Source organism: Corvus hawaiiensis, chromosome 21 (genome assembly GCF_020740725.1).
Source record: "Corvus hawaiiensis isolate bCorHaw1 chromosome 21, bCorHaw1.pri.cur, whole genome shotgun sequence".
Taxonomy (NCBI): Eukaryota; Metazoa; Chordata; class Aves; order Passeriformes; family Corvidae; genus Corvus; species Corvus hawaiiensis.
The window spans coordinates 9,276,961-9,304,861 of record NC_063233.1 but is presented as its reverse complement, the minus strand read 5'-3'; the positions used below and the strand labels follow the sequence as shown (position 1 = coordinate 9,304,861).

General features: G+C 51.8%; 1 protein-coding gene across 12 annotated transcripts in view; it reads left to right on the top strand.

Moving 5' to 3' along the window:
• EHMT1 (euchromatic histone lysine methyltransferase 1) overlaps positions 1 to 27,901 on the top strand; it is a 116,657-nt gene that overhangs the window by 80,551 nt on the left and 8,205 nt on the right. For 10 of the 12 annotated variants that reach the window (XM_048325339.1, XM_048325343.1, XM_048325342.1 and 7 more), the window contains 16 exons: positions 1,495 to 1,626; positions 4,091 to 4,236; positions 7,170 to 7,313; positions 9,034 to 9,260; positions 9,896 to 10,060; positions 11,120 to 11,202; positions 12,468 to 12,574; positions 14,437 to 14,559; positions 16,719 to 16,820; positions 17,499 to 17,603; positions 20,428 to 20,582; positions 21,303 to 21,470; positions 21,801 to 21,945; positions 22,811 to 22,888; positions 24,163 to 24,278; positions 26,499 to 26,585. In XM_048325339.1, coding sequence (XP_048181296.1) covers positions 1,495 to 1,626; positions 4,091 to 4,236; positions 7,170 to 7,313; positions 9,034 to 9,260; positions 9,896 to 10,060; positions 11,120 to 11,202; positions 12,468 to 12,574; positions 14,437 to 14,559; positions 16,719 to 16,820; positions 17,499 to 17,603; positions 20,428 to 20,582; positions 21,303 to 21,470; positions 21,801 to 21,945; positions 22,811 to 22,888; positions 24,163 to 24,278; positions 26,499 to 26,585 — 2,083 coding nt within the window. The remainder of the gene's footprint in view (positions 1 to 1,494; positions 1,627 to 4,090; positions 4,237 to 7,169; positions 7,314 to 9,033; positions 9,261 to 9,895; positions 10,061 to 11,119; positions 11,203 to 12,467; positions 12,575 to 14,436; positions 14,560 to 16,718; positions 16,821 to 17,498; positions 17,604 to 20,427; positions 20,583 to 21,302; positions 21,471 to 21,800; positions 21,946 to 22,810; positions 22,889 to 24,162; positions 24,279 to 26,498; positions 26,586 to 27,901) is intronic. The other 2 variants (XM_048325346.1, XM_048325347.1) reach the window with 1 other exon arrangement.

Here is a 27,901-nt window from a genome sequence, read left to right as displayed (position 1 = left end):
GAATGAATGGCTTCAGACTAAAAGGGGGAAATTGAGGTTAGAAATACAGGAGAAATTGTTCCCTTTGAGGGAGGTGAGGCCCTGGCACAGGGTGCCCAGAGAAGCTGTGGCTGCCCCTGGATCCCTGGCAGTGTCCAAGGCCAGGCTGGACAGGGCTTGGAGCCACCTGGGATAGTGGGATGTGTCCCTGCCCATGGCAGGGGGTTGGAATGAGATGATCTTTAAAGTTCCCTCCAACCCAAACCAGGCTGTGCTTCTGTGACCCATGTCCATGTGGACTCCTGTCCCATGAGCTCAGGGGAACATGTTTAGATGAAGAAGGAGATGAAAGAACCACCCTGGAATGGTGCTCCATTGCTTTTGTGTGGATGTTTGTGCAGCTGAATGGGATGTGCAAGCTTGGCTTTGCTTCTTCTGGAAGCACCACAGTGTCTGGGAGGAGCTGCCTCGGGCCCATCTCAAGTGTGGGTGCTGTTCAGGGGGTCACTCTTGTTTGTGCTGAGCCACCTGACACCAAAGAAGGTTTCAGTGAGCTCTGTTGGAAGCTGAGAGGTGAGGAGAGCCAGGAGTGCAGGCTGGATGTGATGATGCTTCTTTGGGAAAGATAACAGCATGGGAGAGATGAAGTGGATAGTGCAGCTGTGCCTCCAGCCTCATTGCTAAGGTTTCATACATCCACTGCCACTAAAGGGTTTATTTTTATCTTTCTGGGCTCACTAATTCCATGTAAAAAGGTCATTTTTGTGTCAGCAGCTTTTTGGGACTTTTGAGTGAATTGATCGTTCCAGCCCCTGCTCTGTGCCTGGGCTCTGTCAGACACCTGGATTGCTCCTCTTCCTCCCAATGGCTGTAGGGACCCTTGGTCCCTGTCACTGCAGATACCTCATTCTGCATTTCACATGCAGGCTGGTTCTCTGCCCCCAGTAAAGCTGGGAGCTGGTCTTAGAGAGTGACCAAACCCTCTTGGCCAAGCTGGACTGGGAGAAACAAACCAGGAGAGAAAGCGAAGCCAAGGGAGTGTGAAGAGACTGAAAATTCCCTCTCAGGCTCTGAGGGGTCCCCCAGAATCTCTTCCCAGCAGCAGCTCGGTTCACATAGAGCCAGAACTTGGCTTTTATGTGTTTCCCCTCCCTTGAAGCTGGGTGTCACCTGTCTCATCCTCCTCCCGAGGTGGCTCTGCATGGCTGGCCTGTACCTGAGCCCTGCGCAGCAGGTGGATGCTCAAGCCCTGCTTCTGCCCTTCCCTGTGCCCTTGCAGAGGCAGAGCTCGGCTCATTTATTCCCTTTTCTTGTCGTTCCCTGCCTGGGGGCAGGTGGAAGCTCAGTGTGGCCAGACCAGTGCCCAGCCATGCCCTGTGTGCCCAGATGTGTTGGCTCATTCCCTGTGCTCTGCACTCCTACAGGGAGCCCCCACAGCCCGGGCCTGAGGCACGGCCTCACAGCCTCGGGGTGGGTTTACTGTGGGCTCTGTGTAAATCCCCTGTTCCCATCCAGGTGCTGAAGCCTATAAACCCTCGCTGGGCAGCAGGGAGGGCCCCGGCCAGGAGAACAGCATGGAGTACATGGAGGTGTCCCTGGATTCCCTGGATCTCCGGGTGAAGGGGATCCTCTCCTCGCCAGCAGGAGGTGAGTGCTGGGGCTGGGGTTGAGGCTGGGGCTGGGTCTAGATTTGGGGTTGGGGCTGGGGTTGTGGTAAGGGCTGGTTTTGTGTCTGGGTTTGGGTTTGGGGTCGGGGTTGGGGCTGGGTTTGGGTCAGGGCTGGGTTTGGGGTCTGGCTTGAATTTGAGTTTGGGGCCTGGTTTGAGGTCAGGACTGTGTTTGGGGTCGGGTTTGGGTTTGGAGTCGGCTTTGGGGTCCCTTTGTTCGGCGGGCGGTGCCGTGCGGGGCCCCGGCTGCCCCCTGGCGGCCACAGAGCTCGCAGAGCAACGGGAGTGGGGTGGGATTGGGATAGGGATGGGGAGAGGGATGGGGATTAGGGATGGGGAGAGGGTGAGGATAGGGCTGGAGCTGGGATAGGGATGGTGGGGCTGGGATAGGGATGAGAGTGAGGATAGGGATGGAGTTGGGATAGGGATTGGGATGATGATAGGGATAGGGATGAGGACAGATAGGGGCTGGGGCTACATTGGGGATGAGGATGAGGATAGGAATGTGGCTGGGATGGGGATGAGGACGATGGTGGGGATGGCATTGGCTGGGGTAATGATAGGGATAGGTCTGGAGTAGGGATGGGAATGGGGCTGAGGATGAAGAGGAGATGGGAATGGGGCTGGGCTTGGGTTGAGGATGAATGTAGGGTGGGGCTGGGATAGGGCAGGGATAGAAATGGGGATGGATTTGGGATGGGGATGAGGCTGGGGATGTGGATGAGGATAGGGATAGTGCTGGGATGGAATGAGGGTGCAGAAGGGATCCCAGTTCCAGTGGGGCACATTACCTTGGGAATGCACTCACCAAGGGTCCAAGGCACTGCCCCAGTCCCCCTGTCCCACTCAGCAGCTCCCCTCCACTCCCTGAAATACCCCCCCAAAATCGCTGCCGCCTCAGGAATGTCTTGTTCAGCCCTGGGAAGAGCAGGGACTGGAGCTGGGCCCTGGGTGCTCAGCCCCAGCTGCTGCTCTCAGTGCTGATCCAGCATCCCCTGGCTGGATCCGCCCGTCTGTCCCCGCTGCTCCCTCAAAGGTTGTGTGGCTCCTTTGATAGAGCCACATCAAAGAGAGGGTGGGAGCCTTCCCCACCAAGGGAGGGTCAGGAGGGACGAGGGATGCTTTCACCAGAGCCTGTGGATGTCAAACAGATTAGGGAAGTGACAGCTCGGAAGGCGAGCAATGAGCTTTGTGATTTGTGCTCCCAGAGAAAACTCTTAAACCTTTAAGATCTTGACAGGATTTTACATGAAAACGGCAAGGACTTTTCCTGGGCTTGTGTGTCTTGAGATATCCCTTTGCTAGGCTTGGGCTTGCAACTCGTTGGCCAAATTCTGTGAATTTCTGTGATTCTGTGATTCCGTAAAGGAATTCCTGTTGGGATGAAAAGGGCTTGTGCTGGGCTGGTGGAGTCAGAGCCATGGGCAGGGTGCTCTGGGGGAAGGCTGCCATTGCCAGGGCAGCTGAAGAGGAATCTCCCCCAGGGATGAAGTTAAATCTGCAAAACCTCACAGCAAGATAACTCTCCATTCAAAAGCTTAAAAAACAGCAGCGAGCTTCCTTCTCAGTGTGAGTCAATCCCGTAGCAGCGGGTAGGGAAAGCTTGGGATGCTTCAGGGTGAACCAGCCCAAAACCCAAAGGCTTCTGTGCTGTAAACATTGCAAAGAGAGAGTTTGGGGCAGGACTGGAAGAGGAGGGTAGGGCTGGAATCAACCCCTTTGTCACTAGGCCAGTGTTTTGCAGCCTTGGGTAACCCAGTGGTTGATTTCAATCCAGAGGAACCGCAGGAATATTCCCACAGTGACCCCCCTCAAAAGCCCTCATCCACCTTTTCACAGGTTTGTAAATGTTCAACATCTGAGCAAAAGAGATGAGGAAAAGGCAAGAACATGGGAGCATCTTGCTGCTTCCTTTTCCCTGGTTTGTTCTCTTTCCAAAATAAATAATTCTTGGTTGGCTGAGACCAAACAGTCCCAGGAATTTTGTTTTCCCATCTGTGTAATCAGCCTTTGGGAACAGGAGTTTGTGCTTTCCTGATCATCTCTATTTATCACTCCACACTGCCTATTCAAATTTCCACCTCCGGGTGGTTTCCTACAGATTTCCTGGTGCCGGAGCCCAGTGTTGTGGGGAGGAGAGAGAGGCTGATAAAAACCTGCACCTCACTGCTTTGCCTTCCTGAGGTTTTCTCAGACTAAACTGATCTTAACTTACCACTTTTGATTTCAGCACAGTCAGCTGAGTGTGGCTGGACTTGGAGAAGCACAGGAGGCTTTTGCAAACTCCAGCTGGTGTTCAAGGGTCTCTTTTACAGGGCTAAAGCCTTGAGAGCATTTCAGGACATGGAATGGGAAGAAGTCACAGGACATGGCTGGTGTGGATGGACAGAATCCTTTCTTTTGGAAGAGGATTTGAGTTGATTCCCTGGTTTCGTGTGCCCCAGGTCTCTCCAATGGCCCTGAAGCAATGGAAGTGGATGGTCTCCAGGAAGTGCCCCTGTGTAGCTGTCGAATGGAAACCCCCAAAAGCAGAGAGATCACCACGTTAGCCAACAACCAGTGCATGGCCACGGAGAGTGTGGATAACGAGGTAGGAGCCTGTCCTTTAGCTTCCCACAGCCTTTCCTGCCGAGGACAAGGCCATAAAGAGTGAAAAGCTGTGCCAGGAGCACGTGTGGGGTCACACAGGGGCTCTGGGCCTGCTAGACTGGGACCCTCTGGTGTGAAGAATGGCAGGGCCAGGGTCCCCCTCACTCAGCTGAGGGCTCCAGCACTCTGTGCCTGTCTCAGCGCCGGGGTGAGGCCACTGGGAAGGGAGTGGGTGCTGTGTCTGCGCTGGGAGAGGCTCTGGGTGGGTCTCTCTGGCTTGTCCTGGCCTGTGTGGCTGGATCTGGTTGGTGTAACATTCACGCTTGAGGCCAAGTGAGCTAAAATACATGAACCTGCATCAGAGGGAGCAAATCCAGTCAAGGATTGGAGCTGGTTTGCCTTGACCACGAAGGAACTGCTGCAAACCTTTCTGTGGCCAGGTGTTGAGTTTCAGGAGCTTGGCATGGCCTCTGCTGCCCCAGCCTTCCTCTCTCCTCCTCTCGTTCTCTCCCAAAGCTTCCATGTCCTGGCAGCTCTGCAGCCCCAGGTCTGACTGCCTGACAGGGGTTGCACTCTATGCCTTTGGGTCGCTCACAGCTGGGCTGGTTTGGCTCTGCTGGTTCCAGAAGTGTGGAAGGAAGTGGCAGAAGTGACTCCATTCCAAAATGTGGGAAGTGAGAACTGCAGGGCAGGGATGCACTTGATGGATTCTCCTTTTACTGGGAGGCGCTGGGGTTTCTTTTCAGCTTCAGCCTCTCTGCAGCTCTCTCACACTCACTGGTGGTGGCACAAGGAGTGAGAACATCCCTAGTTCTCCTCTAGGATCCCAGGAGAAGGGAGGATGGAGAGACAAAGGGATAATCAGGTTTGTAGACCAGCTCTATTAGTATGTTAGACCACTCTGTTAGTGTGTGCTGGAGAGAGGAATTTCCAAAGAATGGCAAAATTGATTCATCAAAGAGAAAATGTCCTGGGAGACATCTCTGTCCAGAGAGAGGGGGGACCCCAGGGTTTCTGAACAAACACAAGGTGTGGGAAAGCATTCCTGCTCCTGGCTGCGGTGGGTTGACAGTTCTGTCCCTGGATAAATCACAGGGAGGAATAGCAAAGGCCATGCTTTATGTTAGATTCTTTTTAATAATGGGATAAGTGACTCAGAGATGTTATAGGAATATTTTATGTGTGAACAGTGGCTTCTCCAGACTGTCATGTCCTTGGAGAGTGTTATAAATAGCTATGAGCACCCTGCTGCACTCTTTAATGGTTGGAAAACAGCAATTAATCATGTTGAACTTTTCTTAGAGTTTCTAACAAATAATAAAGTGTGGCATAGTAGTGCAGGGTCTTCCTCACATGGGTGGCGCAGCTTTCCACTTGTTAATGGCATTTCCTCAGTTCAGTAAAATCCCTCCTCAGGAAAAGATCCATGGTCCCCTCGTGCCACCCCTGCAGCCCCCGGGGTCGGGGTGGTGACAGGGATCAGTCTGGCCAAGGTGTCCCAGCCACAGGAAGGCTTTGCAGCTGGAATTTGGGAAAGCTGAGTTGGAGATGCTGGGGTGAATGGTGAGCCTAGGTTAATATCCATTCTGTTTTCCCACAGGGGTGTTGTTTCTGCAGGAGTGGAATTAAAAAAAATTAGAGAGAAAGTTTAGTTTTGTTGAGAAAAAGCAGCAAATCCTTGGCTGGAGCAGAGGGACAGTCTGTGGCACTGAGCCCCTGACTGACCCTGTCATGAGGACAATAAACTCTGCACCTTCCCTGCAAGGGACATTTCCTTGGAGCAGCCTCTCACTTTCATATTCCTAGTTTATAAATCTCCTTTGCCAGGTATTTGGGTAAAGCAGGATTATTATCAAGGGGAGCTTGAAACAGGATGCAGAGAGCGCTGTGTCGTGCTGGCAGGTGACAGCTGGGCTGGGACAGTGTGGTGGCTGCAGGAGGTGCTGATCCCTCTGTGCAGCAGAGCAAGGAACACTGGCTGGGAACAGGGAACCCCAATGATGGAACCTGCTGCCAGTAGCAGGACAAGGTGGGGCACAAGAAGGCCTGGAGTGATAGGAGAAGGGGGATGGCTTTAAGCTGTAGGAGGGCAGGTGAAGATTGGATATTGGGAAGGAATTGTTCCCTGGGAGGGTGGGCAGGCCCTGGCACAGGGTGCCCAGAGCAGCTGTGGCTGCCCCTGGATCCCTGGAAGTGTCCAAGACCAGGCTGGACACTGGGGCTTGGAGCAGCCTGGGACAGTGGGAGGTGTCCCTGTCCATGACAGGGGTGGCACTGGATGAGCTTTAAGGTCCCTCCAACCCAAACCATTCCATGATTCTGTGATTCTCTGATTTTTAAGCCCAGAGCTGTAGATTGGTGAAATCCTTTGGAAAACCTGCTCCAAACACGACTTCAGCTGAGCTCTCATGAAAGCCTGGCTCTTCATCCCTGTGGTCTGGGCAGAGGCCAGTGCTGGAACCAGCACAGACGATAACTTCTCTGGCAATGAGGAGCAATTATTTTTCCCTTTATCTTGCTGTGACTCCGACTTCTGAGCAGTAACAAGATTTAGTGCGTACGGTCTCGTTCTCTTGGTCACTGACACCCGCTCTTCCTGGCAAGAGGAGAGTGTGTGTTGTGTGAGTCAGGCCCCTGGGACTGCCCCTTCTGCTGCTTGGCTGTTGCCTATTTCCAGTTATGATTTTGTTGTCGTTGTTGCAAGGAACAAATGACTCGGGGTGCACATGCATGTTAGTTAGTAAATGATGCATTCCTTCCTGAGAGCAGCTTTCACAGCTTCCTGCTGCACTGCTAATGCTCTCTGGCACACAGCTGAATTCCTGTGAAAAAGCCAGGCCTCCTCGAGGCAGCGTGCAAAATCTTCCTCTGCACAAGCACAGGGAGTGTTGTGGTCTCCAGTAATTTCATTTCCTTTAATTTCTCCTGTTCCAGCTGGGCCGATGCACAAACAGTGTGGTTAAGTATGAACTGATGCGCCCGTCTAACAAAGTCCAGCTTTTGGTGCTGTGTGAGGACCATAGAGGGAGGATGGTGAAACACCAGTGTTGCCCTGGCTGTGGATACTTTTGCACTGCAGTAAGTCCGTGCTCTCAATCTAGGGAAGGGGGTACCTGTTGCAGTAGCTGGAAGCTGAAGGTGGAGATGGTCCCTAAAGGGGTTTCCTGACTTCCTGGCATCAGCCCCACCTCGTTCCACAGCACATCAGGAGGTGTTTTCAATAGGAATGTGTGCGAGGGTAGCTGAAATCATCAGCTTTATCTTCCTGGAGACCCCCAAGGGGTGCTACCAAAGGGATTTCACATGCTGGAAGTGTTGCCTTTGGAATTTCTTTGGAACAAGGGTTTGTTGTTTTTCTTTCTGTGTACAGATCAATCACATCAAAAAATGTCTTAGCTTGGTTTGTAAATGAACCTGTGCCCCCACTTCTGTGTCCCCTCAGGATGGGGATCCTGAGTGGTGGCACTGGACCAAGGCAGTGTTGGAGATCTCAATTGGATCAGATATTAGGAAGATTAAATATTAGGAAGAAACTCTTCCCTGTGAGGGTGGTGAGGCCCTGGCACAGGGTGCCCAGAGAAGCTGCGGCTGCCCCTGGATCCCTGAAGTGTCCGAGGCCAGGTTGGAGCAACCTGGGATAGTGAAAGGTGTCCCTGCCCATGGCAGGGGGGTGGAACCAGATGAGATTTAAGGTCCCTTCCAACCCAAACCACTCTGTGATCTCCTGCTGCTTCTTCCACCTCTGCCACCGAGGCTTTTAAGGGACTTGGTGCAGTCCTTTAGTGGCCAGTGTCCTGCTTTCCCTGTGGATAAAGCTGAAGGGCACCAATCGAGGCCTCACGGAGTGATGATGAGGCTTAATTGTGTGATGCTGGTATTTTCGAGATGACTCAAGGAAAGATGCTGCAGTAGTCTCAAGCGTTATTGTAGTAAATGGAGCCATCCTGGGTTTTCCTGCTGAGTCAAAGATCATTTAGAAGATAAAACCCTCAAAACCCTTCAAGGCATTTTGCAAAGCTGAAATAGAGTTAATTAGATGGCTTGGGAGGACTGAATTCAGGAGAAGAGGGGGTTTGACTGGCCTTTCCTTGCACTCTCTCACATCTCTCAGTGCTGTGTCCTGGTGCACAGAGGTGAACCTGGAGTGTTTGTCTGTGCCACCCATCACTAGCCCAGAGCACAGCAGGGCTTCAGGCAGCACTGACACCACAGGGCAAGGAGTTCTGGGGTCCTGCACAGCAGTTGCAGGGACTTTGCTAGAAAAGGAAAATAATTAGAAGAGGAATTGCCCAGTTTGTTGCATGAGCAGACAGCTTGGTTGGGTTAATTAGGCTGGTCCAGGCAGAAGAGTCACATAATTTGGGTTACAGTGGGGTCAGTGACAGATTCTTGCAGATTCTTGAATGCTTTGTGTACAGCTGTGTTTTAGGTAGCTTTAATGCTGGCTCAGCACAGGTCTGAAGTTTTCTTTTCCGGTTTTGGGGGCGTCCTTACAGTGCACTGGCACTTCTAGAGACAGAAGCGAGAACTTCAAGCGTTAGAGGGAAGAGCTGGAAATTGGGACTCCTTTGTTCTGTTTCCCAAGCACAATTCAAAACCTTGCTTTGCAGTCCTTAACCAAGTGAGTTTTTCCCCCTTTACCTTGATTTTGTTCTCTTCTAAAGAAGTGGCAGTGCTTGCTTTACTGTACTGGACGCAGCGGGGCCGAGAGAGGTGGTGAGAGGAGTGGCATGGAGCGTGTGAAGGGGTGAGGCACGGCCCGAGCCGGGGCTGAATTCCTTCTCTGTGGTTTTTTAAGGGCACTTTCATGGAGTGTCAGCCTGAGAGCAGCATCTCCCACCGCTTCCACAAGAGCTGTGCCTCGCAGGTGAATGACACCAGCTACTGCCCACACTGCGGGGAGGAGGCCTCCAAGGCCAAGGAGGTGACAATAGCCAAGGCTGACACGACCTCCACGGTGTCCCTGAGCTACGAGCAGCAGAAACCGGCGGCTGTGGAGGGCAGGGCCGACACCACGACGGGGAGGTGAGCTCGGGAGCATGGGGGGATCTCAAACCTCCAGGCTCTGATTTGAATGTTTGGGCTCCTCCTGACGAGCCAAGTGCTGCCTGCGCCGGCTCAGCTGCAGGAATCCGCAGGGGTGTTCTGTGTCACTCGCTGCCCCAGAGCTGAGGCAGAGGCTCTGGAGGTGGGAGGGTTCAGGAGTTAAACCATTCCTTCCTCTTATTGCTAGGAGCGGAATAATAGTGGGATTAGTTGATGTTGCCAGGTTTGCTGAGTGGCAGAGATTCCCATCTGCAGCTCCTGACTTGCACCCGTGAGCACAAGTGCAAAGAGAGGAGGAAAGCACAAATCAAACCAGCCCTGTGTTGCACAGTGCTCTGACTTCCCATCCCTTCTGGCCTTGTTTAGGTGGCTTTAAGTCTTGTCCCACGTGCCTGGGTCTCCCGTAGCACAGAGCACATCAAGATGTAATCACAAGGCAGTGCAGTTCCTTTCTGGGGCAAGTTCTTACCGAAAAATATATTGGTTTGTGTTTTGATTTCAGTTACACTTATCTGTATTTAAAATGCATTTGCTTTCCTTTTTTGGCATAAGAGAGACACTGTTGTGTATTTTTAATGGTTGTGCTTTGGCTGTCTCTCATTTTTCCTCTTCAGTGGCACTGGGATGAGGTTGTCAGAGGAAGACAAGCCAGAAAGTTCGGCTGCCGAAGGGTTTGACATGGCTGGGTCTTCAGTTTTTCCAAAGCCTACTACTAGCTTGACCCAGGGACCAGTTAAAGAAACTCTGGAAAGTGCCCTGATTGCCCTGGACTCCGAAAAGTAAGAAAAAAAACCATTGGGTCACTCCAGTTCCCAGCAAAGTTGCTTAGCCTAGAGAAAATGAGATTTAGCTTCTCTGGATTTTGGTCCAGCTCAGAGCTTTTATTGTTCACTTTGCTCATTAGTCATCCCCAACAGATTTGGGAGAACTGTTACAGCTCTAAATGTCTTATTGATTACTCTGGAGGATTTAGTTTTTCACTGGCTCTTCAGCTGCAGCTGTAACTTCTGGGGGCTCCTGTTCACAGCAGTGAGACCCAGAATTTGTTGCTGAGCTGCACTGAACAGATCCAGTCCTCATTGGAACAGGGCTGGCTGAGGCTAGAGCTGGAAATTTTAAGACCTCATTCTGGAGACTTGTTTTTCTGGAGCTGTATCAGAGAATCAGAGAAGGTTTAGGTTAGAACTGACCTTAAAGATCACCTTGTTCCACCCCCTGCTGTGGGCACAGACACCTTCCACTATCCCAGGTTGCTCCAAGCCCCAATGTCCAAGCTGGCCTTGGACACTTCCAGGGATCCAGGGGCACCCTGTGCCGGGGCCTTCCCACCCTCCCAGGGAAGGATTTCTTTCATATATTTAATCCTAAATTTCCCCTCTTTCAGTCTGAAGCCATTCCCTGTGTCCTGTCTCTCCATCCCTTGTCCCCAGTCCCTCTCCAGCTCTCCTGGAGCCCCTTTAAGCCCTGCAAGGGGCTCTGAGCTCTCCCTGGAGCCTTCTCTTCTCTGGATAAACACCTCCAGCTGTCCCAGCCTGGTTTCAGAGCAGAGGGGCTCCAGCCCTGGGAGCAGCTCCGGGGCCTCCTCTGGATTCACTCCAGCAGCTCCACATCCTCGTGCTGGGGATCCCAGATTTGGAGGCAGCTCTGCAGGTGGGGTCTCACCTGAGTGGGACAGAGGGGTAGAACCCCCTCTCCCCTGCTGCTCACACTGAGGGATGAGCCCAGAACTCCCTAGGCCAGACTTTGTCACGCCCATGGGTGGCCGTGGGGGAGTGACATTCCTGGTTGTTTTCCCTGGGGATTAATTCCATTAATTCACCTTTTCCCCGCTCCTGCAGGCCCAAGAAGCTGCGGTTCCACCCGAAGCAGTTGTACTTCTCTGCCAGGCAAGGGGAGCTGCAGAAGGTCCTGCTGATGTTGGGTAGGTGCCTCCTCCCCACGCCAGGGCCCGTCTGGCAGCACTCCCAGCTCCTGCCAGGCAGTGCCAGCGGCCACTTCCCAGCATGGCATCACGTCACATTCCCACTGCCCCCGGAGAGTGGAGCTGGAGCAGAGACACTCCTGCAAGGGATGTGTCATTGCAAAGGGCTTCATCTCCCTGGGAAATGTGCACTGTTCCCCACTCGTGTCTGCATTCGAGTGTGGGTTTATCCACACAAGCTGGTTGTGTCCCCAGAATGACCTCCATGGGGTTTTTCCCATCCCCTCTCCATGCAGTGGATCCATATTTGAATCCAGTAGAGAGGGAAAAGATGGGAGTCAGCTTAAGCCAAGACCCGTCAGCAAGAGGGCAAAAAGGAAGAGCTCAGTCCATGGGGTTTGTTTTGGGGTACAGAGCTGCCTGTCACCAGATGCCTTTGAGCTGCTGAGCTTGTTTTTACCAAGCAATATTCCCCAGGAATCTCCCCCTCTGAAGGACACGATGTTTCCTCAGGATGCTTCCTTTCCTCTCCGGTACTTTGCTGTACATTTTTGGACGCTTTCTGTTCTTGCCCTTTATCAGTTCATTCTTTTTTTTTTTTTTTTTTTTTTGTCTAGCAAGTGTTTGCTCCATTGTTCCTGTCTTCAATAGCACAGAAATGTTACTCATTGATATTTAACTACAGCCTCATCATACACAACGTGTTATCATGCCCAGACATCTTTGTCTGGCTGTCAGCATCATCTGTCAGTCTCTGCACAGCTGTGAGAATCTCTGCCCAGATCCTGAGCCTGCGTGGACAAATTCCATCCATGCTGCAGCTCTGTCTTTGCAGGGGTGCAACAAGGATCACTGACATTAATTGCAGTTAACAGTGGTGGGACAGAGGCCAGGTGGTGCCAACCCTTTGCTGTTCCTAATTTCTGGGTTGCTTTAAACCTAGCAGTGATTTTTTTTTCTTTTTATCCTCGTGTGCTGTTTGTTGTTTTTGAGAATCTGAGGGACGTGGATTTGGAGAGGTAGCAATACCTTAAAAAAGTATTGAATTCCATGGTGTTTCTAAGCCCTGGGTTTGAGGGCTGTTGCATATTGAATGTTCAGGGGACTGCCCTGGGAGCTTTCTGGTGAAATGTGCACTGAGACGTGAGCAGGGCTGAGGACGGGCTGGGAACCCATCCTTTAAAAGCCTGTGGCTGAGGCATGATTCTCCTGTTACACTTCAATCTCTGAATTGTGGTTGAAAGTGTCTCTGCTCTGTTTTGCAGTGGATGGAATTGACCCTAATTTTAAAATGGAGCATCAGAGTAAGAGAACCCCTCTCCATGCTGCCGCCGAGTCTGGCCACGTGGACATCTGCCATATGCTCATTCAGGTCTGTCTGCACTCCAGTCCTCTGTACGAGCCATTTGCTGTGGGCTTTGGTCTGTCCCACATGGAATCAGCAGTGGAAAATCCCTCCTGTAAAAAACCTCCTCAATGCCAGGGCTTTGCTGAGGGAGGAGTGGGGCAGAGTAACGGGAGGGCTTGGAGGACACAGCTGAAATCGTCCTTCTGGGCTGTTCTCCAGGCAAGGAGCAGGGGAAGACTGGATGCAGGGCACTGTGGGGCAGGTGGGGATCTGTGCCTCAGCACAGCCAGAGCTGGGTGCTGCCAGATGTGCCAGCACAGCCTGCTGCACTGCCAGGTGTGCTGCCAGGCTGCAGGGGATCTCCAAGCTCTTTGTTTTGACCTCCAAGCCAGGCTGCTCTTTGTGACGAGGGCAGTGAGGCTCTGGAGCCTGGCAGCTGCCAGGCCCTGCCTTCCCTTCTGTCAAAACCTGAGGAACTCCAGCAGGATTTTCCTCTGCAGTGTGAATGTCTCACCTGTGGAAAGGAGTGAAGGGATGGTGTAAGTTTGGTTTCTTGTCTGGGATATGGATTCTGACTGAGGGAAGATGGTCAAAGCTGTAGAGATGTTGTTGAGCCTTCTCCGAAACGATGTGAAGAAGAAAAAGAAGGATTAAAAAAAGTTACAGTTTTTCTTCTTTGTACTGGTGTACCTGCTCTGGAGTGACTGGAAGTGTTTTGTTTACCCTGGGGGATTGGGAAACCTTAAAGGGCTGTTGAGAAGGCAGCAGTGACTGACCCTTGGAAATGATCCTGCTGGGAGGATGCATTTCAGCACCCGGAGCTGGAGGCTTTCAAGTGCTGTTTGAAGGCAGCAATGGCTGCTCTCACTGAGATTACTGCATGTGAAGACAGTGGAATGAGGAAAAGGAGCAAAACTTGTGAGATACTACAAACAATTTAATTATCAGTAGGGTTGGTTTGTTTCCAGAGTGCTTCATCTTGTCTCTCCCTGATGTCTGGCTTCTGCACCAGCCAGTGTTTGGCTGGGCATGGCCCCAGCCTGTTCCACGTGAAATGCCTCTCCTCTGCTTCAAATAGCTCTGGCTGTGCAAAAGAATCAAAACAAAGGAATTCAGTGGGAGGCACCTGAAAGCAACTCCTTGTGCCAGGTGAACCTGAGTCAGCTGCTGTGAACAGGTCTGAGCCTCACACACACACACACACACACACACCTGCCAAGAGCTGTGTGCCTGAGACCTTCTGGGTCTGAGTTTTGGGTGGTTCCTGAGCTCAGCCCAAGGGTTAAAGCAGGCAGGATAACCTGACAGAGCCACGGGTTGGAAAAGAGTGAGGTTTTGGTTGAAGGCACTCTGGGTTGAAGTGAACATCTCCTCAGAGACCTCTGTGGAAATGGTGCCATTGCCTTCCACAGGAATATTTAGCCAATCCCCAGGATGTTTTTTACAGCTCCTGCTTCTGTTGCAATCAGCAAGTTGTTCCTACTGCTTGTGACATTGAGAAGAGCTGGTTGTTTTAGTCTAAATGATAGACCAGGGAAAACAAAGCTGCTGCAAGAAGGAGGAGGCTGATTCTTCCAAATTGTTACACAAACAATATCTAGAAAGTAGGAGTACAAAATCTATTAATAACAGGAGTTATTTAATACCAGCTGTTGGCTTCCTTACAGTTCCTTCCTGGCTGGGGAAGGCAGGAGAGGGGGCAGGCAGCGTGTGCTGTTTCCAGAGCAGGTGGGGTTGCACTGCCTTCTTTCCTGGTTTTATTTCTCCCTTTTTATTCTTTTTTCCCCTGCTTAATATGGCTAAATTTCAGGAAAAAGTCTTGTTATTAAATCTCTACTCCCACATCCTTCCTGTGCTAATTGGCCTTGTCTTTGGCCTCCCAACAGGCTGGTGCTAACATTGACACCTGCTCCGAGGACCAGAGGACCCCACTGATGGAAGCAGCAGAAAACAACCACCTGGAAACTGTGAAATACCTGATCAAGGCTGGAGCACTTGTAGATCCCAAGGTAGTTTATTCCTTATATTTTTCTCCTGAGGAAGCCTCTGTCCAACATTTCTTCCTTGGAGTTTTGGGTGGAAGTGCCCAGGCTGAGGAGAAATGGGCTGGGTTGTTTTGGAGCAAAGGCTGGAAGTGTCATAATCTCATTTTCCTGCTGGCCATGAGCTGTTTGGGGCAAGTGTTGCCTCTTTGTGGCACCAACTGTCAGGGGGATTTGATTTCATAAGTCTTAGTGTCACAAATCTGTTGCAGTGGAGTTGGATTTCAGAGTTCCCTTCTCTGTAGACTCTAATAATGAGACTTTTGGGGTGATGTTTTAAAGTGGGCTGGTAATTAGATGCTTGCCAAGCCAGGAAAAATGACAGAGGAAGCTTTCCTTTTCAAAGGACTGATGTGTGGATTCTTGCAGTCACGCAAGTGGCAAAGCTGAACCCCATCTTTAAACTCTACCCCTTAATTTAAACCAAAACAATAAAATGCAGCTGTCTCTTTGCCTTTAGCATGCTCTGGTTGCATTGCAATCTTGGAAAATATACAGATCATTTATTAGTCACATAAATCAAATGCTATTTGGAGCACAGGAACCCTCCCCATGTGAACTCCTTATTGTCACAACCTGCTGCTCTTGGCTGGGTTTGGGAAGGAACTGGCAGGATTGCACAGGGTACCAAGTGCTGCCCAATCCAAGCCTTAAATGGATCCTTGGGAGGCTGGTTCTGAGCTGGGAAGGGGGAAAGGACAAGACAGGCACGTGTGGGTTCATGCTGGCCACTGTCCCAAACGTCTTGGAGCAGCCCAGACATCTCACCTGATTTATTCCCATGGGAGAGAAGAGAGGGGAATTTGTGCTTCTGAAGGTAAAGGGAAGGAGATAAATTCTGAGCTTGCAAAAGCAAACTAGAAGCCTGAGATCACACCTGAGGACTAGGCTGGTTTATTATGTTAATTAGTTTCTTGTGCCAGCTCAGGCCTCTGTTTGAAAGCAGCAGCGTTGGTTTGGAAGCAGCTCCAGCTGTTTCCATGGGAAATCCAGCCCTTACCTGGGGCAGATGTGTGTGGAGCCCTGGGGCTGCAGGGGAGGGAGCTGGGTGGGGGCTTCCCAGCCCCCAGGGGGAAGCTGTTGGTCCTGTTACCAGGATGGAAAAGCCCCACTCAAAACCTGAAGAGATTTTACAATAAAATCTGCCTGCTCTCCCAGGGCTGAGGGGCTGTGCTTGGGCCTTGCCAATCCAAGGGGAAAGCTGTGGAATTCTTCAGATGGAGCAGGGACTTACAGGGGTGGAGAAACTCCTTCTGTGTCCCAAGGAGCCCCCATGCTGCAATCCCTGACCTGAGATGTCCCCTCCTTGCTTAGAGAGTTGTTCCCTCACCCTGCATCACATCAGCTCCATCCCAAAGCTCTCACCTCCAGTGGTGCTTCCAGGGATTTAGCTGGAAGGAGTCATTTGGTTTTCAGTCTTTTGTTTCATCCTCCTGATTTCCTGCTCTCCTAGCCTTACTCTGTGCTAAGCTCTTGGGATGTAAATGCCTGATAAAATCAGGCTGCAGCCAGAGAGATCTTTGGTGTGAGGGTGGGAGCATCTCCATCATGACTCACAGCCTGTCCATCTCCTCCAGACCTTGTATTCCCAGCTCCCAAAGGCGTTTTTCCTTTCAAACCTCGAGGCTGTTTTTATCTCCTGTCTGGGCAGATGGCTGTGGGCAGGCTGGGGACAGACACCACACCCCTGTGCCCTGCTGCCAGGTGCTGGGATAAGACCTTGGGCTAACAAAACCCAGCAAAAAACCTGGAGAAATGGATCATTTCAAGTAGAGACAAGGCGACTTTTCTGATGTAAAGTGCAAACTTTGCCTGCGTGAGGAATTTCTGCTTCCCTTTGGCTCTCCAGCACATGGAGAGGAGTGGGGAAGGGGGCATCACTGCCAAGGTTTGGGGCTGGTACCTTTGCCAGGCTTTGCAAAGCCCTTTGCACTCTCAGCCTCCTTCTCTGCATGGGTGGCACCTCTTTGGTGTGAAGCTCCTGAGCTCTGCTCAGTGCTGGCCCTGGCTCCTGCTCTCTGCCCTCCTGCCAGTGGGCTGGGGGCTTTTGGAGTTCTCTGCTCCATCTGGGAACTTCTCTGCTGTTCCTGAGCGTCCCTGAGGGTTTGTTCTGTGCTTTCGTGCAGGATGCCGAGGGCTCCACGTGTCTGCACTTGGCAGCCAAGAAGGGACACTATGACGTGGTTCAGTACCTGCTCTCCAATGGGAAGATGGATGTCAACTGCCAGGTGAGGCCTTCCCTCGGCCAGGAGCTGCTTTTCCCAGGCCAGGGACTCCCTCAGCACTGTGCTGACTGCCTAGGGCTCACTTAAGTACGGTCCTGCTGCGGGGGGACACCTCCACATCATTCCAGGGTGACAATCCTGTGGGCCTCCCGTCTGCTGGGGACTGCGATGCCCTCACTGCCCTCAGGGAAACTTCCCTTGGTTTGCAGTTTCTCCTTGGCCCTGACTTTGCTGTGGAGCAAAGTTGCTCCAGGGTGTCCTTGTGCTTTTCCTAGTGGGGGGATCATGGACAATGGTGTGGGATGGGTCAAGCCTGGCACTTGTCATTGTGAGGTTTGTCCATTGGTGTGGGGTGACACAGAGCTGCACCTGAGGCAGGTCTTCCAGGCTTCTCAGGGAGTTTCTCTAAGATCTTTTACACAACCTGGGTGCTCATTGTGCCTTTTGGACAGTACTTGGACAACCTGGAGATGTAATGCCAGCCTGCTGAGCCGGAATAAACTCCAGCTGGCTCAGGTGTGCTGCTCCAGTGACGCTGGGTTCTGCATGACCTGAGGGACCTGCAGCAGTGCAGACTGAAGGGGAATGATGAGAGGGACCAGGGGGAGGGCAGGGGTGTGTGGGGAGCCCGCCAGGAGGCTGTGTCTGTCCTGTGTGTCACCCTTTGCTGTCCCTGCCCAGGATGACGGGGGCTGGACGCCGATGATCTGGGCCACGGAGTACAAGCACATTGAGCTGGTGAAGCTGCTGCTGGCCAAGGGCTCGGACATCAACATCCGTGACAACGTAAGGCTCCTCTGGAATCTCCTTCAGGAATTAAAAACAATCTCTGTTTAAACCCCAGCCACGCTCGAGGTGACAGATTTTGGGCTCAGTCCCTTGCCACAATGTGAGTGAGAGAGTTTTCCTGTATTCTGGGAAGAAGTTTGGCGGCTGCTGGGCTGTCGTTTCCCTGCAGCTGCTCTGTCACAGCCTGTAAGGATGCTGTTTGGAATTCTCAGCTCTGAGCCTCGCTGATTCCCATCCCTCTGGGTCCATTGTGCTGCCACTGGACACTGCACCAGGCAGATCCCCTCGAGTCCAGACCTACCAGCTCCATGTTTGTCCCAGGCCAGTGACTCTGGGTGTGGGTTAGGGGCACTCTGTGTGCCTTTTGAGGGGAATGAGCTCGTATTTGTGTTTCTGGATGGGCTGGGCACTCTGCCAGCAGCTCTCAAAGCCTGGCTTTTCCTGGGTGTCACCAGCACAAAGCTCTGATGTGTCCAGAGCATGGCCAGGCTGGAGCTGGCTCCTGGCCTGCTCTTCACCTCCATAAATCCTGCTGCAGTGGGATGCACCCAGTGCTTGAGTCCCTGGGAGCTCTGTGGGACCCAGGGCACTGCCTGAGGGGCTGTGCCTGCTGTTTTCCCAGGGATTTACAAGGAAATGGAGAAGATACAAAGGAGATACTGTCTGCTTTTCTCCCAGCTTCTTCAGGAGTGTCATTGTAGCAGCACAGCTCCTCTTTTTCCTTATACTATGTTTCTCATTTTTTCTTTGGAGTCTCTACAGATATTGAAGTGTGGTGTCACCCCATTCCTGGAAGTGTCCAAGGCCAGGTTGTGGACAGGGCTTGGAGCAGCCTGGGATAGTGGAAGGTGTCCCTGCCCATGGCAGGGGGTGGGACTGGATGAGCTTTGAGGTCTCTTCCAACCCAAACCAAAGCAAACCCTTCTGTGTCTCTGTGATTGTGTGGTTTTACCCCAGCCAGTCACCGAGCCCCTCACAGTCCCAGTGGGGAGAGAATCAGAAGGGTAAAAGGTAGAAAAAGACTTCTGGGTTGAGATACAGACAGTTTAATAAGGAAAGCCAAAGCCACACACACAGGCAAAGCAAAACAGGGAATTCATTCCCCTCTTCCCATGGTTGGACAGGTGTTCAGCACTACCAGGAGAGCAGGGCCCTATCCCACAGAGCGGTGACCTGGGAAGACAAAAACCATCACTCCCAACATCCCCCTTCCTTCTTCTTCCCCCACTTTATATCCCGAGCTGATGTCAGATGGTCTGGAATATCCCTTTGGTCAGGGTCACCTGTCCTGCTGTGTCCTCCCAGCTTTCCATGTCCCCCAGTCTCCTCCCCAGTGTGGAGGAGGGCTCTGTGTCAGCCCTGCTCAGCAACTGCAAAACCATCTCTGTGTCACCACCCCTGTGTTCAGCACAGCCCCACACCAGCCACTGGGAAGAAACCACAGCTAAAACCAGCACACTTAGGTAGTTCCCAGTTCCCAGGCAGGTCTGGATCCAATGCTGTTCCTAAAAACAAGGTGAGAGGGAGCTTCTTGGGCTGTTCCATCTGATTGCTGACTTGGAACGAAACGGACTCGTTTGATCTGTCACAGCTTCAAGATCACACGTTAATGATGAACATCAAATCAACTCAGTCAACAATTTACTTGAAAGAAAACTGTGCTCTTAACAGCTGTGCATGTCACACATCCATCCTGGACCTGCAGCTGGGGTGTCCTGATGGATGTGGTTTAAGGACATTTAAGGACAAATGTCACTCGTGCTGGGAAACATCCCACTCTGGGAGAAATGCTTTTGATTGTGATGCTGCCTTTTAGGCAGGAGCAATGCAAGGCAGAGCCCCAGGCCAGGTGTCTGTGGCCTGTCTGGGCTGCAGCATGTGGATGCAACCCACAGGATGGATGTTTTCTGTACACTGGTATGGGATTTTTCTAGATGATACCATAAAGGGAGGCAGGAGCTGGGTAGAAAAGTGTCTCCCCCTCCTTGGTGGGTGGCAGTAGCTCCCCATTTAAGGCAGGACCTTAAGTTATGTGGTAACCCCGCAAACACTCCAGCAGCAGCTTTGTTTTTGCTTTAAAAAGAAGAAAAAAGCAGAATAGCTGTGTGATCATTACTATCATTTCACTGTTGTCATCGACGTCTTCAGAGCCTGTTGTGGGGAAGGGATCGACGTGTGCTGCAAATTGCAGTGTAACAGAAAACAGCATCATCACTTAAAATATCCCCATCAGAAAGATGAGTGTTCAGCTATTTCCAGTGCTGCTGGTGAGAGATGAGTACACACAGTATTTAAGAGATGCCTGGAGTCAGATTGATTGCTTACCCCGTGGCTCCTGATTCTCTTTCTGGCACCTTCACATACCCTATGCGCTCTTTTTCTCCTTAATTTCGTGCTGTGCTCTTTTTCTCCTTAATTTTGCAGCCCTGGGAGGCACAGTAGCTTTCCTGGCTGTTGGGGCTGGGGAAACTCAGCTTCCAGCCTTTTCCAGCATGTTTGTTCATGTCTGTCACCTCTTTCCTGGATTGATCCAGATTGGTTTGCGGCTTAGAGACAGACGAGCTGTCTGTGTGTGTGTAGGGAAGGTGATGGATTGCCTTGTGTGCAGCCTCCCTGTGCTTGGTATGCAGAGGTGGATGGAGTGGGAACTCCCTCCTTTGCTGCTCCAAGGTTTCCCTGTCCACCCTGGCACTCCCAGCCAGAGGGAGCAGCGTGGGGATGGCAGCCACACATTGAACGCTGCAGGTGCGGAGCTGAGGAAGGTGAGGTCCCGAAGCCAGGGGGTTTTAAACAATCTCTGCTCTGTTCTCTTTCCTTCCAGGAGGAGAACATTTGTTTGCACTGGGCTGCTTTTTCTGGCTGTGTTGACATCGCTGAGATCCTGCTGGCAGCAAAGTGTGACCTGCACGCCGTGAACATCCACGGCGACTCGCCCCTGCACATCGCGGCCCGAGAGAACCGCTACGAGTGTGTGGTGTAAGTGCACTGCTCACCCCTCTCCCTGCCTCTCTGGCTGCTGCCTGCCAGGCTCAGGAGAGCCTCTGGAATGCCTTTGGCCTTCACACACAGCCCAGGATTGGGATGGAGGGCTTGTTTTGCTCCCGGGGTGGTGGGCGCGAGGTACCAGCTGCTGCCAGAGCTGCTCAGCAGACGTGGCGCGATCTGGAGTCTGAGGGGCTGTGCTCAGCCTGGGCTTCCCAGCAGGAAGGTGTCAGGCTTCCTTGATTAAAGCTTTTTTTTCCCCACAACTAGCATGGTAACAGGGCTTTTCCTTTGCTTCATCCCTGCTCTGAATAAAACCATCATGCTCTCACCAAAAGCTGGTGAGTGTAAACAAGGGCCAAGTCCAACACCAGTTTCCTGTGGGACTCTTCCATTTCCAGCCTACTCTTCCCACCCCATATCTTTCCCTGCCAGAGAGAGTTTCAAGCCTATCTGAAGTTAGGCTGGTACCAGCAAGGTACCTGAAGCAAGGCAAGGTTTGCCCAGAGCTCTCATGGGTGCCCAGAGCTCCAGTCTGTGGCTTCTGTCAGAAGGATTCACTGAACCATGCTTAATAAAGAAAATTCAGGTGATTATTCACTACTACAGATTCTTCCTCGTCCCTTAAGGGCTGGCTGGAGGATGTGATGCAGCTTGGTTTCCCCTTGCCTGGTTTCTCCTGGGGAATCCTTATCCTTCCTTGCTGTTTTGCAGTCTCTTTCTTTCCCGTGGCTCGGATGTCACTTTAAAGAACAAGGAGGGTGAGACCCCGCTGCAGTGCTCCAGCCTTAACTCTCAGGTCTGGGTGGCCCTACAGATGAACAAGACTCTCAAAGAATCATCTTCTGAGAAGCCTGCCCAGATAGAGAAGGTGGTGAGCAGGTGAGAATAGGGCTGGCTTTGCTTGTGGGTCATGAAATTGAGCCCTTGCACAGGGAAGGCTGGGGGCCTGGTTTAAGAAAGAATTGGTGTGAAGGTCAGTGTGAGCTTAGCCAGAACTAAGCCCATGCTGATTCAGTCCATGGTTTGCAAATTCGTCCTCCAAATGGAAATATTCACAAGCACAAAGAACCATCTATGAGTCAGGGTGGGAAAACATGAGCTCTGTTCTAGTCTGAATGGCTTTGAGTGCTCAGTGCTCAAGGATGGTGTATGAATGGCCCCTTCTTTGGGGGGACTTTCCTTCTGTGACAGTTCTTTCTCCACTGACAGAGACATTGCCCGGGGCTACGAGCGGATCCCCATTCCCTGTGTCAATTCCGTGGACAGTGAGCCCTGTCCCAGCAACTACAAATACGTGTCACAGAACTGTGTCACCTCCCCGATGGACATTGACAGGAACATCACTCATTTACAGGTGAGGGATCCTGGTTTGCTCCTGTTCTGGGCTGTGCAGTGCTCCTCAGAACAGATTTGGCATTCCAGTTGGGAATGCTGAGTCCTAATATTGCTGTCAAATTCCAGCTAAGGTTGAGTTCCTCACCTCCAGCTCTTATGTAGGAGATGGGATTTTGATTTTCTTCAGTTTTGAGGCTTAAGCTGAGCTCTGTGTTCAGCTGTAGCACCGGCCATCTGGTGCTGGCTGCTGTGGCTCCCATTTATCCTTATCCTCTGTTCTGAGGCTGGAGAGTCAGGGATTTGTTGAGAGACCTTTCCCATGGACTGCAGCACCCAGGCCGAGGTCTTGGCTGTGATGCTGCAGTCCTGGAAGGGCTGGGTGGGGAAAGTTTAGGGTTAGGGTGAGGGTGAGCCCTGCTGGGCACAGCTCTGAGGTGGCTGAAGTGACCTTCCTGTGGCCAGTCCCTGTTGTGCAGCAGCTGGTGGTGGGGCTGTGCTGGCTGGGGGATGCCGGGGAAGCAGCCAGCTGGAGTGGGAAGTGGGAAGCAGCAGGGGAGGACTGAGCACAGTTGCATCATCTCCCAGTTCTGGTCCCTCCTTGGAGCTTTCCTTGTCCCCAAGTGTGGAGAGCAGCTCACAGGGCGTGGGGGAGGGTTAATAACAGGGACATCCTCCCGTGAGCAGTGAGGCTGGCTCAGAATGAGATCCCTCCTTGCAGGGCAGAGTCCTTTGGTGCTCAGTGCACACAGAAATAAAGAATGGAGTTAAACTGCCACTGAATGGTGGAGCTGCTGATCCTTCTGGCCGAGGAGCTGCACCAAGAGGAGGAGATGTGGTTTCAGTAGTGTGAGTGGTGTGGAATTGACCCTTTGCTTCTCTTGCAGTATTGTGTCTGCATAGATGACTGCTCCTCCAGTAATTGCATGTGTGGCCAGCTCAGCATGCGCTGCTGGTACGACAAGGTGAGGACACACAGCCCCCTCCTGGCTCACACCAGGGCTTGAGAGCTCAACTTTGCCTAATTCAGTTCCTTTCACTCAAAACCAACTCAAAACCAGGTCAGACAGGGCTTGGAGCAACCCTGGTCTAGTGGGAGATGTCCCTGCCCATGGAAGGGGTTGGAATGAGCTGAGCTTTAAAGTCCCTTCCAACCCAAACCATTCTCTGCTTCTGTAATTCCAGCTCCTTTCTTCTTGACTTAAAATGCCTGAAGTTGTAGTCTCAGCTCTGAGACGTGTGATAATCCAAACTGCGTGCTTAGGGCAGCTTTTCTTGTGTTACTTATTTGTGTTCCTCTCGTGCCAACTGAGCCATTAGTTACACCCATGTGATAGGGAGCATTTAATAACCCATGCGTGAAGTCAGCTTCCATTTCAGAGCAACGTGGAAAGTGCTGTAAGATGTAAACAAAGGGAAGGGAGGAGAGAGAGAATTTGTTTTTTTAGCTGCTTTTATTTATTGTGATTCTTGTGGTTGAAGGCAAAGTAAAGATGTTTTCACTGCCACACTGCCAGAAGTCAGGTTTGTTTCGGGTAAATGCTTCAACCCTCCAGGGAGGTTTGGAGATTCTTCTTTGGGCAGGTGCTGCAAAGATCAGAAGTTCTGTGAATCTCTGCACGTTTCTCCCACGAGGAATGTTGGCATCTTTCTTGGCTTTGTAGCCATTTTATTTACACATTAATAGGTAATTACACCTCTCAAGCCTTAAAAGCCAAATTTGTTAAATAGGATAAATTGCATCCATCACTTCCTTAATCCTGTATGTTGGTAAATAATTGAACTGAATTTTTTGGGACTGTTATTTGGGAAGGTAATGTGGTTCACAGAACTTGGGTGTACTGGCCTTGGGCTCTGGAAGTTCAGGCCTTATTCCAGAGGCAGACTAAGCATCCACTTCTCCCCTCCAGCACAGCAAATGACAATAATGATGATGATGATGCACACCAGTTTTCTGCACAGCACCGGGAGGTATTTTTTAGTGCTGTGTAGGGTGATGCCAGGCAGCAAAAATCTAAATTCTCTGGCTGTTTGTCAGCTGTGGGTGACAGTGCTGCTGTCAGGGTAGAGCAAAATCACTGCAGAACCTGAGCTCTGACGCTGGGTTTGGGGAGGTCAGGGCACGACTCCGCCTTGGGGTTCTCTGGCCTGATTTTACCCTGGGGGGAATTTCGCCCTGTGGTTTTGGGGATCCCAGTAGCAGACAAATAACCCAGTCTGGGGTGGCTCTCTCCTTCAGGATGGCCGACTCCTGCCTGAGTTCAACATGGCTGAGCCCCCCCTGATCTTTGAGTGCAACCACGCGTGCTCGTGCTGGAGAACCTGCAGGAACCGGGTGGTGCAGAACGGCCTCAGGTGAGCAGGAGGGGCCAAACACAGCTGATCTGGGCAGGACCAACCCCAAACCCATGAGCTTTCTGCTCTCAGCTCACCCATAAACCCACAAAACCCAGCACAGAAGCTGGGGCTGGTGGATGAAAGTGGGTTCCTGCCTGCTGCTGGTGGAAATGAAGCAGCAGTGGGTTGATGAGCTCAATTAACATCTCAATTAGTATTTGCACCCTGCCCATAGCACCGTCAGGTGGGAACTGCAGTGTTCTTTCATCAGCTGAGCATAAAACATACAAATGGCTTGTGGGTTTGCATGCACAGCCCAAGTGTGGTGTCTCAGAGGGAGAGCTGAGAAGGATATGACAGCAACAGAGCTGCAGAGTCTTAATTCCGAAGGTCTCGTGAGCCAGCAGTCTAGATCAGAAATACAGGCCAGCATGCCCAGACTGGGCTGCTTAAAATTCCCAAGTTAGTGGCATGATTCCCCCTGAACTGGATACCTGAACACCTGATGGCTTCGCTGCTCCAGGTAAGACCAGTGGGATTTTGGTGCCTGGCTAAAAATGTCCATGTTTTGGTTTGGACCTCTGCTGTGGAGGAGTTTGACACTGCACTAAGCTCAAAGGGATCCCACTGGAAAAAAAAAAAGACTTTTTGGAATTTTTTTATAGTGCTGACAACACTCTTTTTGCAAGCTTTGTAGTTTCAATGGCATTTTGCAATGTTAAAAATAAGCAAGGAAGAAACTCGATGTGTTTCCACAGAACTTTACCTCTCTCTGGTTTTCCCTGCCAAGCTCCCAAGTTCCAGTGCCTCCGTGGGTGTTTCTTCAGGAGCTGTACAGCCAGAGCTGTTGCTTTTGCATTTTTTGCCTTGCTGAAGCATTTTTTCTGAAAGATGGGAAGGGTTGGAAGCCCCCCCATGAGCCGGGGGGAGCAGCTCTGCTGGGAAGGAGGGTCAGGTGCTGGGCAGAGCCCGCAGTCCCCAGGGAAGCAGCGGGAAAGGCTCCTGCTGTGGGGCTGCAGCTGACACAGGGGTGCTGCTGCTCCATTTTCAGTGCTTCCTTTGTCAGATTCACTCAAATTAACTCTGCCTGGCAGAGCACACGTATCCAGCTGGCAGCCTGGCCCAGCTCAGCTGGCAGGCTCAGCTCGGAGCCGTGGCCCCGGTGCCGCCGGTGTCGGCTCCAGTGCAGAGCCCAGACCTGAGCTGGGCTCTGCTCTGCTCTGCTCTGCTGGACGAGGCAAAACCTGGGGGAGCTTCCCCAAGCCCCAAACCCAGTGTTAGACCCAGTGTCTCTGAGAGCAATCATTCTCCTGAGGTCATGGTTTGCCTTAGTGAAGTTGTGGGCAAACAGGATGAAATTCACATCCCATGGTTTGAGCTGACAGTGCAGCAGGGAGTGGGGAGGGGGAAGAGAAGTACTGGGAAAAGCAACAGGGTGAAGTTAAGGTGAGCATCAGATTTCACTTAATTCCGATAACAGCATTGCTGAGAGTGGTTTTGGGTTCCCTCAGGGACAGAGCAAGCTTTTCCTAGCCCTGGAGACTGTTCATCCTGCACTTAACTCAGGTTCTGGCTGAGCATGAGGCAGAATGACTTACAGGATTGTTTCTCTGCCTATAAACCCCATCAGTAAAATTCCACAGAGCGGCTGTTACACCAAGAAGTCTCAAGTTGCAGCGTTTCTTCCTTGTCTTTCAGCCAGGCAGCTGGATATGGTGGAATTGCTGAATGCCCTGGTCTTGGCAGAGGGGCAGAGGGGTCAGAGCACTTAGCTCAAGGTGTTCTTTAGTCCCTGGGAGCTCCCTGCCTTCGCCCTCAGCACCACTCCCTGCACAGCTCCACTGCCCTAAATCCCCTTCCACCTTCCCTGCTTCTCCCAGGGCAGCATGGAGGGGAAGGAAATGCTGTGAGATTCTGATATCCTCTGTAAATCATCATCACACAGAGCATCCAGCCCTGTCCCCTCTTCCCCAGGGGTGCAGCTGGGCAGGCAGAAGGGGCTGCCTGGCACCTGTCCCTTGTCTCTGGGCTGTTTCCATGCCAGCATCTGCCTGCAGCTGGGAGCTGTGGGAGTGGAGCATCCCTGCAGTGTGAGAACGGAGGGTGAACATTCAAATCCTCTGGGAGTGCGTGGTGGTGGAAGGTGCTGGCTTTTTGCTCACCTCTCCACGAAAATCCGTTCTTTCCGTGGAGTGCTGCCATCAATGTGGCTTCATTTCCTCTTCTCCTCTTTCCCAGGACTCGGTTGCAGCTTTACCGGACACAAAAGATGGGCTGGGGAGTGCGGACGATGCAGGACATTCCTCTGGGAACCTTTGTGTGCGAGTAAGTTGTGCAGCTTCCATCAGCCCAGCAGATCCAGCACTTCCCAAATCCAGCACTTCCCAAATCCAGCACTTCCCCAGGGCACACAAACTTTGCTCTTCTTTAAGGAGAGGTTTTCATGCAAATCAAGCTGGCATCGAGCCCAGCTGCTGCCCTCAACCAGAGGTTTCCTGACTCCACTTCCTGCTCTGTCTGTCCTTTTCCTCACAGCGTGGAGCTTTCTCCACCCCCCTCTGTCTTGCTGGGATCTGGGCTCAGCTCTTCCCCCTCTGGAACCCAAGTGATGGGGGAAAAGCACATTTGGGTTGTGCTGCAAATGTGCTCAACTCATTCATGTGCCGTGGATATGGGACACTGCGGGCCAGGGCAGTTTGGAACAACTTTCTCTGCTTCAATCCTGACTTCTCCAGAGGTTTTCCAGTGTCACAGCTCTGGCTTTAGTCTGATTCAGCAAAACAGTGAAGCACTTGGGGTTAAGCACATGTTTTGGCCCTGACTCAATAAAGTACTTAGGCACAGAAATGTTCAGATTTATGTCAAGTGAAAAACCTGTCATCAGACCTCACAGTTTTAGGCTTTAAAGTGGTATGTGTGCTTTATTAAATAGTTTGGAAAGTGTTGTCTTCATTGCAATACAACAGTGAGTGAAGACCTTCTAAATAAGGCTGGACTCGTGTCCGTCATGGAAATGGCTGCTGGGGGTTTTTAGAACTAGTTATTGATGTGTTATGGAATTGGGGTGGGGGATTGAGGGAGATTATTGCAGTATTAAAGAAAAAAGAAAGGAAAAGATAATTCTGCAGCAAATTGGCCAAGTATTTATTCTGTGTCAGGAGCTGCCAGCTGCTAAAATTTTTTTTTAGAGATAAAGTCAAAAGCTGCTGTTTGTGGGGAGTGGCTCAGGCCTGTCCTCATGCAGGCTTTCCATAAGCACCAAAGGTCCCAGAGTCCCAGTGCAGTGCCCAGGGATGAGCCAGAGCCCGTGAATAAACTGCTCCCAAAGGAAAAAAGGCACTGACTTCAGCAAATCCTGCTGGAATGGCAGCACACAGCAGGAGCAGGCAGTGAGGAGGCAGCCCAGGGAAGGTGTGATGAACACAGACATTGCAGAGCACGTGGGGCTGATGGGGTACAGATCCCACAGCCTGACTCTGCCCCCACGCTTGCCGGGAGCTGCTGGCACTGTTTCAGTGCTGGGCACTATCTTCGTTATCTAAATGAGCTGCTTACTAACCAGCTGAGCTAATTAACGTGGTGCCCGTGCACATTCCTCCTTGTGCCACGCACTCATTTACTCACTCACCAACTCAGTCCTC